This window comes from Hemitrygon akajei, chromosome 16 (assembly GCF_048418815.1).
Source record: "Hemitrygon akajei chromosome 16, sHemAka1.3, whole genome shotgun sequence".
NCBI classification, from domain to species: Eukaryota; Metazoa; Chordata; class Chondrichthyes; order Myliobatiformes; family Dasyatidae; genus Hemitrygon; species Hemitrygon akajei.
This window is the reverse complement of record NC_133139.1, coordinates 74,392,450-74,405,004: the sequence shown is the minus strand read 5'-3', so window position 1 is coordinate 74,405,004 and position 12,555 is coordinate 74,392,450. Positions and strand designations below refer to the sequence as shown.

Here is a 12,555-nt window from a genome sequence, read left to right as displayed (position 1 = left end):
TGTGAATGTTGCTCAGATTTCCAACATCTGCAAATTTTCTCTTGTTTGTGAAGAGTATACTGCATTACTAGCAATGATAGCTCATCTTTAGATTAGACTAGATTCAACTTTATTGTCATTGTGCCCAGTACAGATACAAAGCCAATGAAATGCAGTTAGCATCTAACCAGAAATGCAAAGAATAGTGTTATTTACAAAATAACTGCAAATAAAAAGTACCGTAGATTCCGGACTACAGAGCGCACCTGATTAAAAGCCGCTGGCTCTAATTTTAGAAAGAAAATCAATTTTTTACTTGTACAGGCCGCACCGGATTTTAGGCCGCACCGGATTTTAGGCCGCACCGGATTTTCGGCCGCAGGTGTCCCACATTGTAATATGAGATATTTACACAGAAAGATATTACACGTGAGGATTTTTTAACTTTTAATTAAATCCATATGGTAACATAAACAAATACATATTGCAAATGCTTTTTTTCGAACCGTGCCTGTAACGCGGCTACTTTTAAATATACGTTGCGTATACTTTTTTACTGAACAACATTCCAATATCTCCTAACGACTGGTAAAAAATATATATATACTGCAGCCTACCAGGAAAAGTTATTGATCGCCTTTAACTTAAAAGCAGCGTTCGCTCAGATCCAATGCCGCTCGCGTAATGTGCTCCCCCCCCGCCTTCCCGTTTATCGCAAACTGGCATTTTTCCCACAAGACGCGGCGAAACCGGGTGTGACATCATAGCATCCCGCGATGTAGTACAGAAAACAAATATAGTTAAAACACTTCTAACTTTAACTAGAAAATGAATTACTAAGCGAAAATATTATAAACTAAATAACTGCCATAAAGGCAGCACAATGCTTTTCTTCGAGTGTTTTCCATGTTGATGAGGGTGAGTACAAATGACTGATTTACAATAATTTAATTGTGAAAGTGTGCTTGATTTATCGTACAATTTCATTGGACCTCTGTGAACTACTCATCAATTTTATTGGTCTACTGTTACGAGGCAAAATGTTTTTGGCGGCATGAAAAAAATCATACATTAGCCGCACCGTATTAAAGGCCGCAGAGTTCAAAGCTGTTCAAAATGTGGGAAAAAAGTAGCGGCTTATAATCCGACATCTACGGTAAGTGTTACAGCAACAAATATAAAAGTACTGGGACAGCACAATATAGGTGCAATACTGTTTAGCGCTGAGATGTGAGGTTCAGCAGGATCACAGCCTCAGGGAAGAAGCTCTTCCTGAGCCTGCTGGTGCGGGAGCGGAGGCTCCTGTAGCGCCGAACGGATGGGAGGAGAATAAAAAGTGCATGGTTAGGGTGAGACGCATCCTTGATAATGCTTTTCACCCTGCCCAGGCAGCGTTTATGGTAGATGTTCTCAATGGTTAGCAACTGGGTTTCGATAATCCGCTGGGCAGTTTTCACCACACGCTGAAGTGCTTTGTGGTCCGATAGGGGACAATTGCCATACCACACAAATGCGGTTGGTCAATATGCTCTCAATGGTACAGCAGTAAAAGTCCATCAGTATCTTGGGACAGAGGTGAGCTTTCTTGATGCTGTGCAGGAAATAAAGGTGCTGTTGCACCTTTTTGATCAGGATGGAGGAGTTCAGGGACCAGGTGAGATCCTTGGAAATGTGGACACCAAGGAATTTGAAGCTTGATACACGCTCCACTACAGCTCTGTTGATGTTGATGGGGGCATGAGTGTGGCTCCTAGCATGCCTGAAGTCCACAGTGATCTCCTTGGTCTTCTGGGTGTTAAGGGACAGGTTGTTGTCAGCACACCATGCGGCCAGGTGCTGGACCTCGTCCCTGTAGGCCGTCTCGTCATTCCCTCTGATGAGGCCATCCACCATGGTGTCATCTGCGAACTTGATTATGGAGTTAGAGCCATGTACAGGAACGCAGTCATAGGTGAAAAGGGAGTACAGAAGAAGGCTCAGCACACAGCCTTGAGGCACGTCGGTGTTCAGAGTGAGAGTGGACTCTCACTGTTAACTCCTTACTTAGTCCTCAGATAGCCCACTCGGTCCTCTGACTGAGCAGTCTGGATTCTTGCTCAAGAAGCAGCATGCTTAACTCATTCAAAATAGCTTCCAGAAATTAAATTCTGCCTCATTGAGTCATACTCTCCATCAAACATTCTTCTGTTCTTTGATTCCAGTTTCCATACATGTTTTATTTTTAAATCTCCTCCCCTCTACTTATTTTGTAAGCTTTAACTAAAGCATTAAAAGCAAAACTTGTGGATTCAAATTCCAGAGACAGATCTGTGCTGGGTTTTCCACCATGAAGTAAAAAGTATTTCTGTATTTCTGCTAGTTCAGTAGAAAGCACTAATGAATTTTGTTTGAGCTGAAGATTCTCAAATAACTTGTACCTCCCACTGCCACCAAATTCATAGTCCCTTACCCGCACTGCTTGTTTCTGCATCCTACCAGGGTCCACAAACCTGACTAACCAGGTTGGCCCATTGTCTCTGTCTGCTCCTGCCTGAATGAACTTGTACCTCCATACCTCAACTCCATTCTATCCTCCTTGGTTCAGTTGCTTCCCACATGCTCTCGATTTTGTAGTAACTTTTAAAATCCCTGGCCCTGATAGCCTCATTTTCATCATGGATGTTCAATCCTATACACTCCTATCACCCATCAAAAAGTCCTTAAAGCTTCTTCTCGACAAAAGACCTGACTGGATCCTCCACCACCCTTCTCCGTCTTGCAGAGCTGATCCTCACCCTCAACAATTTCTCCTTCGGATCCTCCCACTTTCTACAAACTTAAGCCATGGGCCACAGTTATGCCTCCTTCTTCATTGGTTTCTTGGAACAGTCCATGTTCCAAGCCCTCCCAGATAATGCTCCCCAACTCTCTGCTACATTGATGACTGTTTTGGTGCTGCTTCATGCACCCATGCTGAATGCATCAATTTGCCTCCGCCGTGCTCTTAAATTCAATTGATCCATTTCTGACAGCCCCCACTCCTTTCTCGATTTTGCTGTCTCCATCAATTGTCGGAGACAAATTGTCAACCCACATATTTTATAGACCTACCTATTCCCTTGGTTATCTTGCCTATGCCTCTTCCCACCCTGTCTCCTGTAAAAATGCTGCTCACTTTTCTCAGTTCCTACATCTCCACCACATCTGTTCCCAGGATAAGGCTTCCCTTTCCAGGACATCAAAGATTCCTCCTCCATCAAAGAATTGATGGAGAATGAAGAATCCCTTCCTCTGCCGTCATTTCTATCCTCCTCCATTTCCCAAACATCTTCACTTACTCTATATTCCCACAGCCTTAACAGTTCCTCTTCTTAACCAGCACCCCATGAGCTTCTGCATCCAGCACATCATTCTCCACAATTTCTGCCATCTCCAATGGGATCCTACTATCAAGTATACCTTTACCTCCCCTCCCCCCTCTCCCAACTCGGCTTTTCATTCCCTCCATGATTCATGTGTCCATTCATCCCTCCCCACTAATTTCCCTCCCAGCATTTAATGCTGCAAGTAGCCAAAGTATTACACCTATCCATTCACATCCTCCCTCGCCTCATTTCAGGGCCATAAGCAGTCCTTCCAGGTGAGGCAACACTTCACTTGCAAATCTGCTGGGATCATTTATTGTATCCAGCGCTCCCAATGCAGCCTTCTCTACATTCGTGTGATCCAATGTAAACTGGGTGACCACTTTGTCATGTACCTTCATTCCATCCACCAAAAGTGGAACTTTCTGGTGGCCAGACTTAATTCCAATTCTCATTCCTGTTGTAACATGTTAGTCTAGCACCTCCTCTTGTGCCTTCAGCGTGGAGGAGCAAATCCTATATTCCATCTGGATAGCCTCCAACATGATGACATGAATATCGATTTCTCCTTCCAATGAAAATAATTCCATTCCCCTCCCCTCTTCTTCTATTCCCTTCTCTGACCTCACCCGCCTATCATCTCCCTTAGGCCGCCCTCCTCCTTCCCTTTCTCTTAAGGTCCACTCTCCCCTCCTATCAGATTCCTTTGTTTTTCCTATGCACCTGGTTTCATCTGTTACCTTCTAGATATCTTTCTTCTCTTCCCCCACCTTTTTATTCTGGTGTCTTTCCCCTTCCTTTCCAGTCCTGAAAAAGGACCTTAGTCTGAAACATCGACTGTTTATTTATTTCCATAGATGCTTTCTGACCTGCTGAGTTCCTCCAGCATTTTGTGTTTGTTGCTTTGAGTTTCAACATCTGCAGAATTTCTCATGTTCACCATTTTTAAATTGTTTGAAATATGAAATGTGGCTTGTAAGACCATTGAAGAAAGGGCATAAAAAAGATTGCTGGACAAACAGCTGCCGAGGAGGGGGTTGGGAGTGGGGAGGAATTTTTGATTGAGGTTGAAAGGAGAAATAACTTGCTAAGATACAGATGAGTACATTTCACTAAGGAAGACTTAAAAGATGGTGTAACGCATTCTAGCACCATGAAGAGTTTGTGTGTGGTACACCTCAATAATGGGGAATGGTCATTTTTGAAGGATTTGTTTATTAGTGCAGAGCTAATTGAACTCTGTTTTATTGAAAATATTTTTGTTTAATGTGATTCTAGAAATGGTTGCAAATGTTAAAAACTGGGTCATTTCCAGCTATTAAGTCCTATTGATTCATACAAACACCTATTGATCTTCTCCAAAATATGGCCTTGTGCTAGTGTTTGTTCATTATTGTATTGGGGGTGAAGGGGTTATGCTGAACATCAATTTCTTCACCATGAAGGTGTTTGCCATGATATGATTGTGGGAATGGATACTGAACTCGTGCTGAAAATTTTGCTGTAAATGTATCTGTTTCAAAGCCATTATCATATCAATGTGGCTCTTCTTTTCCTGCAGGAAGGTAAAGAATGTGTGGTAAAGGAGGTTTTTCCTGGCGACAGTGTGCATAGTTTGCTCAGCATTCTTGATGTCATTACTGTAAGTAACTGCATTTTGACATCTTGTTTCCTGGTTTTAAAATATAAACAGGGTTGGTAAATGAGTTTTGGGTCTAAAAATGTATTAATTTGGTAACCTCCCAGACTTGATTCTTAATAACTGGTCTAAGTTGGAAAAAAGATCTTTAACTTGTTCCAGAGCTAGGCGATATTGTGGTCTGAGGAGGATGCAGAGAGGTTTAGTGGAAATATACACAGAATAAGTGTACGTACAAGGAGGTAGCTGATATATGATATATATTCTGTAGGAAAAAAATAGAATCTTGGAGTATTTAATAGTGTGAATTTAGCTGGTGTTTAGAGGAATTAAATATACACTGAAAGTGCAGATGCAAAGACAGTAAGTGATTAGGTAAGTAAGCAATACATTGGCATTTATAGATGGAGTAATACTCAAGAAAACTCTTGTGATTTAGAGTTGTGGTGATAATGATTAGCAGTGGTTTCAGGAAAACTTCAACAACATTTATGCATTTATCATTGTGATACTTGCATTTATTTGGATTACATGTTTTGGGTTCAAGCCTATCTCTACAAATGCAGCTTTATCCACTGAAGAGTGCTGTCTCCTCTTCCATGACCCAGGTTCAGTCTTGACTTTGGGTTCTGTCTGTGTGGAGATTGCACGTTCTCTCTATGAATGTGTGCTTCACTTTCCACCTATAAATCAAAGACATATGCAGATTAGTAGGCCAATTAGCCACTAAATTACCCCTAGTCTAGCAGAAATTAGATAGGATTAATGTAGGATTGGTATAAATGGATACTTGATACTCTGCTTAGACTCAATGAGCCAAGGGACCAAATTCTGTTCAGTCTGTCTCTATAACAGTGGATCCAGGGCTGCCTGGTAGAATGGAGAGCTTGTGTCTTTGACTGTTAAATAGGTAATGGTGAGTGTTCTGTGTCTTGACCCAGAGTTGCAGTTGGCTTTTTTTTTTAAGAGTTCTTTCATGGTTTATCTTCCAAAGGATTTTTGGATGCAATAAGGGTGTCAATGCTTACTTGTTCCAGGGTCACCAACGACCATACAAAACTGTGTCAGCTCGAGCTATTGAAGTATCAACTGTACTTTGCTTACCGGTGGAGGCATTCCAGACAATTTTTGAGAAGTACCCTGAAAGTTTGGTGAGGGTGGTGCAGGTGAGAGCATTATTTGAATTGGGTTTCATACATCCACTCATACAAACATAGATATGCAACATAGTGACACACATTTTCATTAATAGTTACATAGTTTGAAGGGTATTTATAATAAGAATAAACAGCTTGTGTTTCATTTCTTGTAGCAACTGAACATAAACCCTTTAACTTGCCTCAAACAATGTTACTGCCAAGCCCATTCTAGTTCTTCAAATATAGCAAACTAAATAAGTAAATTTATTATCAAAGTGTGTACATGTCACCATATACTGCCTCAGGTTTCATTTTCCTGCAGACATTTACAGGGAAATAAAGAAATACAACAGAATTTATGAAGAACTATAGCAAAGACTGACAAACATCCAATGTGCAAAAGGGGACAAATTGTGTCAATAATAAGCAATGAAAATAAATAATACTGAAAACATCAGTAAATTAGGTATACACTCAGTGGCCACTTTATTAGGGACAGGAGATGCCTAATAAAGTGGTCACTGAGTGTATGTGGTCTTCTGCTGCTGTAGCCCATCCAGTTCAAGGTTCGACATGTTGCGCATTCAGACGTGCTCTTCTGTTTTAACACATGATTATTTGAGTTGCTGTCAGCTTGAAGCAGCCTGGCCATTCTCCTCTGATTTCTTATATTATCAAGATGTGTTCGACCATAGAACATGCTGCTCACTGGATGATTATTTTTGTGCTCTGTTTAAGTGGTAACGTAAAGACGATTGTAGGTTTAGCAGAGTATAGAGATAGGATGGGTAAAGGATTTGTCGTCAGAGGTGAAGTAGAGAGGAGAAAGCTAGAAGAGCTGGTTAGAGGTTGTAAAGACTGGGAAAGCATTGGAAGCGACATAGAAATGAAATATTTCAGAGCACAATGAGCCAAGATAAGCTGGGGATCTGCAAAGGCAATTGACTTAAAAGGAAATTTTGGATACATATCAACACACACAAAATGCTAGTGGAACACAGCAGGCCAGGCAGCATCTATAAGGAGAAGCACTGTCGACGTTTCGGGCCTGACGAAGGGTCTCAGGCCGAAAACGTCGACAGTGCTTCTCCTTATAGATGCTGCCTGGCCTGCTGTGTTCCACCAGCATTTTGTGTGTGTTGCTTGAATTTCCAGCATCTGCAGATTTCCTCGTGTTTGCTCTTTGGATACATATCCTTAGGGATTTAGAAGGGTAAGATAACATAGGAGATACTGAGGGGTCTTGACATGGTGGATGTGGCACCATATCTAGAAATAGGTCAGTGTTTAAAGTCAACATTGAGTTTATTGTCATAATCACAATTACATGTATTCGGAGGTGCAGTGTTAAAATGATAATGATAACAGCTGCATAGCATATAAACAACATTTACAAAAATATCAAATTAAAATTGCATGCAATTTTTACAAGAAGCTATAATTAGAACAAAAAATAACGAAGTCCATTTTAGTGTGAGGTGGCCATAGTGCTCTTAAACTGTAGCGATGGTTTTGCTGGTTGTTTCAAGAACCAGATGGTTGAAAGGAAGAGCTTCAGACCTCTATACCTGCTGCCCATTGGTAGCTGTAAGAAGATGTTGTGGACCAAATGGGGGAATCTTTGATAGGTGTTGCCTTCTTAAGGCAGTGATTCCTTTAGAAACTACCAATAGAATGGAGGGGTGACCCTATGATGTATTGAACTGAGTCCACTACACTTTGCAACTTTTTTCATTCCTGTGCTTTAAAATTGTCAGACCTAATTATGATGCAACCAGTCAGGATACCTTCATCAGTACATCTTAGAAGTTTGATAAAGTGTTCGATGACAGGCTGAATCTCCTAAGAAAGAAAGAGCACTGGTGTGCTTCTTATGTTATTGAAGCATTGTCCATTTTTTTTCCCTGAGGGTTGCAAGTATTTGCAGCTGTTACACCAAGATAGTGGACATAGAACTCATGAACATTTTTAAAACTGAGATTTGATAAGCAAGCCGTGAAAGCCTATAAGTTTGAGGTTTTGCTATTATTAATGGACATACAATTGTCAATCTACATCTTGTGGTTCAATTAATTTGCTGCTTTTCAATTGTTTATGTCTCTCCTAGATCATCATGGTGAGGCTACAGAGAGTGACTTTCGTGGCTTTGCACAACTACCTGGGCCTGACTAATGAGCTGTTCAATCAGGTGACTCTCCTACTTACAGTATATGTTCAGAAGCCTGCTGCAAGATACTTGCAGTTTCTACAGGAGTTCTTATCTCCTACTGTAACTTCAACAGGCTCTATTTTCTGCACTTCTCTTGTATGGGGTTGAGCAATCTCATTACGTGTAAGAATTTTTTCAGTCACCGTCTGTCTGGTGGTCAGATGTAACCCAATCACCTAAGATGGCCACACCGGGGATAGATTGGAAGGTTTCAGTTACGCTGTGGATCTGAGATCTCAGATCCTCTGACAGTTGCAGAAGAGGACAGGAGCAAATGTGTACTGTTTGCTGTGTTGGTACCTGCATGTCTGGGGGTTGCTTAGGACAAGTGTATACTACAGAGCTGAGTTCATTCAAAGCTGTTCTGGCATCCACAAAATGGATCAGTGATGTGCATGATGATCAAGGTTGACCATTCTAACTCAACCCAGATGTTTTGACTAAACAAAACCTAGAACCACTAACAAAAAGTGGCAGCGATTGGCCATGGTAGATGACACTGAGTGGGGCTGGAGTCCAACCTTTTTGACATTTGTAATTGCTATTTGTAAGATCACTACAGTAATTGAAATTGGTGGATGTGGAAGGTGGCCAAACCAGTAATGCATAATGCTGTATTCAAATTCATGTTTATTGTTATTCAACCATACACATGTATCAGCTAAATGGAACATTGTTCCTCTGGGCTCAAGATGCAAAACACATTACATATTGTCACATACAGCACATATCAAACATGCTGTATAATTATGATACAACACATATAGTTTCAATAATGCACAATACAGTCACAAATCAAAATTTGTACAAGTCCCTGAATGGCATGGCCTGAAGATTGATTGCACAAGGGTTGTTGTCCTGGAGCCAAGGTTCTAAGAATAAGCTTGCAGCAGTTCTTCATCTTGTGCTAGATCAGTTGCAGATGAAGATAATCCAGTTTGTTTTCCATGGAGCAAACATTGGAAAGCAGTATTAAAGAGAGAGCTGGCCTACAGAGATTAGCCTTTTAACCGATCATGGATTCCAGTGCATACTCTGACATTGCTACCAGCACCTCCTCTCCTACCTGGCTGTAATAAGCAGGGGCCTTGGTCCATGCAATAACCTGAGGCCACGCAGCTCCTCTGCTGATGGTCTTGCTAGTGGACCAGACTTTAAATATTTTGTACTACTAATATCCAACAGGGCTCTTGCAATCATAAGGAAATGTGTAACACAAAAATTTGCACCATTTGTCCTGCTTGCTGTACTTCAGCTTTCTCTCATACTGTTTCCGGTGCCTCCTCACCCTGGGTGGCTGTTACAGGGCTTGGAGGGTATGGTCCGTGCAGTAACCTAAGGCTACACAAATCCTCTGCTGTTGGTCTCACTAATGAACTGGACATTGTATTTTGTATTATTAATGTCCAACATGGTCTTATGATCATAAAACAAACGTGTAAGACAAACACTTGCACCATTTGCTGGACCCGGAGAAGCCACTGTGACTAAGCACACCCTTACCTTACTGAAAGTTTATCAAAGTCCAGGTTGGAAATCTTTTAAAGGCAAAGTCTTGAGGATGCTGGAAATCAGAAGGAATAACACAAAAACCCAGAGATATTCAAGTTAATCAGTATTAGAAGAGAAAATAGCTAATACTCAGATTGTTGAATTTTCATTGGAGCACTCTGAAAGATCATCAACAACAAATATATTTATATCCACACATGCAATCTGACCCAATAAGTATTTCAGTATTAAGGTAGTATGTGCATATTTGCTTTTCCTTTCCCCATGGCCAATTCCATTTATCTGTGGGTGTGACTGTCCATTTTAGGAGACCCCATGCTGAGGCAGCATGAACCACCTCCAGGTCTCCTCACAGTGCAGAGATAGGAATTGCCTGCAGGAAGGCCTATTGCAGTGGTCCATTTGTGTAGCCAAAACCTTATAACAGTGTGATTGACAGCTGGTGTGACCAAGTTCACTGGCTGTGCTGATTTAATAACTAATCCAGGAACCAGCATTCTGAATATGTGAGAGTATTGCTTCTCTAATACTTACTGACAGGATGTATGTTCTGTGTTTAATGGTAGGAGAACCAGCCTTCACGCCTTGTTCCTCAGCCAAACACCACCACACGGATGAGCCCTTTACGACACAGGCGGTACATAAGTAATTCAGTTGCTGATGATCAGAAGGATATGGCTGGGAAATCGAGTTCAGATGCAGGTGGGTAGATGTAATCTGCTGGTTCTTGTCTGACACAAGCTGGGCAGCAGCTTTGCCAGCATTAATGCAAATTTGCATTATTTGACATGCCAGTCACTTCCATCTGAAATTCTTTGTTTGCGTTGGAATTTGCCTTTTGATTTTTCCAACTGCATGGGACAGTCTAACAGCTTTGAACTTGGCCTCTACTTGCATAGCAAAAAAAGAAAAGAGATATGAAGCCAAACGGAGCCACAATCTATTCGGTCAGCTCCACATTTAAGTACAATCATTGTTGAATTCATTCACATTTTCCCACCTTCTCCCAACTCCTCCCTCATCTGGTGCCAAATTTATCAATTAAGTGTAATGCACATAGGCAGCCTTGGATAGTCATTTGCTGATGTTTAAATTTTTCATTTACTTTCAGTTTAATAGGTGATTATTTAGTGTCTGTTCTGCTCAATTCTCCCCACCATCAACCTCCTGTAATGTCCATACCTCCCATCTGGGCCACATCCTAGTTACTGTGTCCTCAGCCACAAAGGTCTCCCTTATTTTCTGCTGTGAGGGCAGGCCATGAGGTCATGAACATACATGAACATCAACACATCAGTACAGTATCCTATTGGTTCCCAACGATACCAAAATGGCTGATAGCCTCTGTGTAAGTAGTTGTTAAATTCTAAATTATTATGCAAGGATCTTGAATTTCCTGTGAATGGTTTAACCATATGTGTCAATGCTTTCGATAAGAATGAGTTGAAACTTTGTGATCCCAGCCTGGGCATGTTACTCCAGGGTTCATCTTTTATGTTCTCCTTGACTAAACTAACTCACCCAAAACATGGGAAGCTTCAATGTAGACCATTACAATTCAAAACTAATTACATGAAGCAATTACTTTGTTTCTCCAAATATGCTGCTTAATCTGCTGTATAATTCTAGCATTTTCTGTTCTTATTTCAGTTTTCCAGCTTTAGCAGTTTAGTTTTCCAAACTTATTTCTTGTTGTTAAAGATAACTGCATATCCCACCACTGATGTTCTTTCCTACCCAGAACTGGTGCTTTCTGATTCTAGTAGTATATTTATGGTGGGCATTCCTGGTCAAGGAAATTATAAGTAAGGGAACTAGTTGTAAATGGAATAAATGAGAAATAATATTCTGAAATACTGGACCTCAACTAGTTTGTTTCTATCTAGTATTCAAAGTTCAAAGTAAAATTTATTATCAGGGTGCATACATTTCACCACATCCAACACTGAGATTGTTTTCTGCAGGCATACTTAGCAAATCTATAGAACAGTAACTGTAAACTGCAAACATCAGGAACTGTTAGCCATAAACAAACTGTGCAAGTACAGATATAAGTAAATAGCAATAAATGACGAGTATGAAATAACAATATAATAGAGGCCTTAAAATTCCCTTTTTTCCCAAGAGCCTGATGGTTGAGGGGTAGTAACTGTTCTTGAAATTCATCTATATTCATCTATAAAATGGAGGTTTATAATTTACTCATTTGAGTATTGCTTTGTTTCCTCCCTTTCCAAAGCACCTATGTAGCTGTGTCATAAGTGCAAATTGCATTTAGAGAGGAAATGAAGGGAAGTGGGAGATATGCAAGGAGCCAAGAAAGATGAGAGTTCAAGGCGAGACACAGGGAAAGCAAGGGAGAGCTAATGAACAACAGACTATGTTGTATAGTTCTACAGATGCTGTGATTGTAGTGTCCATATCAGATAGTGTTTACTGGAAAAGATCAAATTAAGGCTACTGTCATATGCATGTATGCACGGGAGCAATGAAAACCGTGCAGCAGCGTAACAGGCTCATAGCATATATCACTGCACCAGGGACTAAATAAATATGTCATAAAACACTTTAACATCCTGTTAGTTGTTTTTAAATATTGCAGTTGAAAAGCAGTAGTAATGTTAAGTACAAACGATTATTATGCTGTTCTGCCTAATATTATAAATCTACAGAGACATGTTGTGTAAAGTATCATTTACCACAATTTCCTCTAAACACATTTTGTATAACCTA

The 12,555-nt window shown here is 40.6% G+C and overlaps 1 protein-coding gene across 6 annotated transcripts in view; it reads left to right on the top strand.

Moving 5' to 3' along the window:
* Window positions 1-12,555, top strand: part of pnpla6 (patatin-like phospholipase domain containing 6) — a 204,031-nt gene that overhangs the window by 65,302 nt on the left and 126,174 nt on the right. For all 6 annotated transcript variants that reach the window (XM_073069197.1, XM_073069195.1, XM_073069200.1 and 3 more), the window contains 4 exons: window positions 4,885-4,965; window positions 6,000-6,128; window positions 8,209-8,289; window positions 10,389-10,524. In XM_073069197.1, coding sequence (XP_072925298.1) covers window positions 4,885-4,965; window positions 6,000-6,128; window positions 8,209-8,289; window positions 10,389-10,524 — 427 coding nt within the window. The remainder of the gene's footprint in view (window positions 1-4,884; window positions 4,966-5,999; window positions 6,129-8,208; window positions 8,290-10,388; window positions 10,525-12,555) is intronic.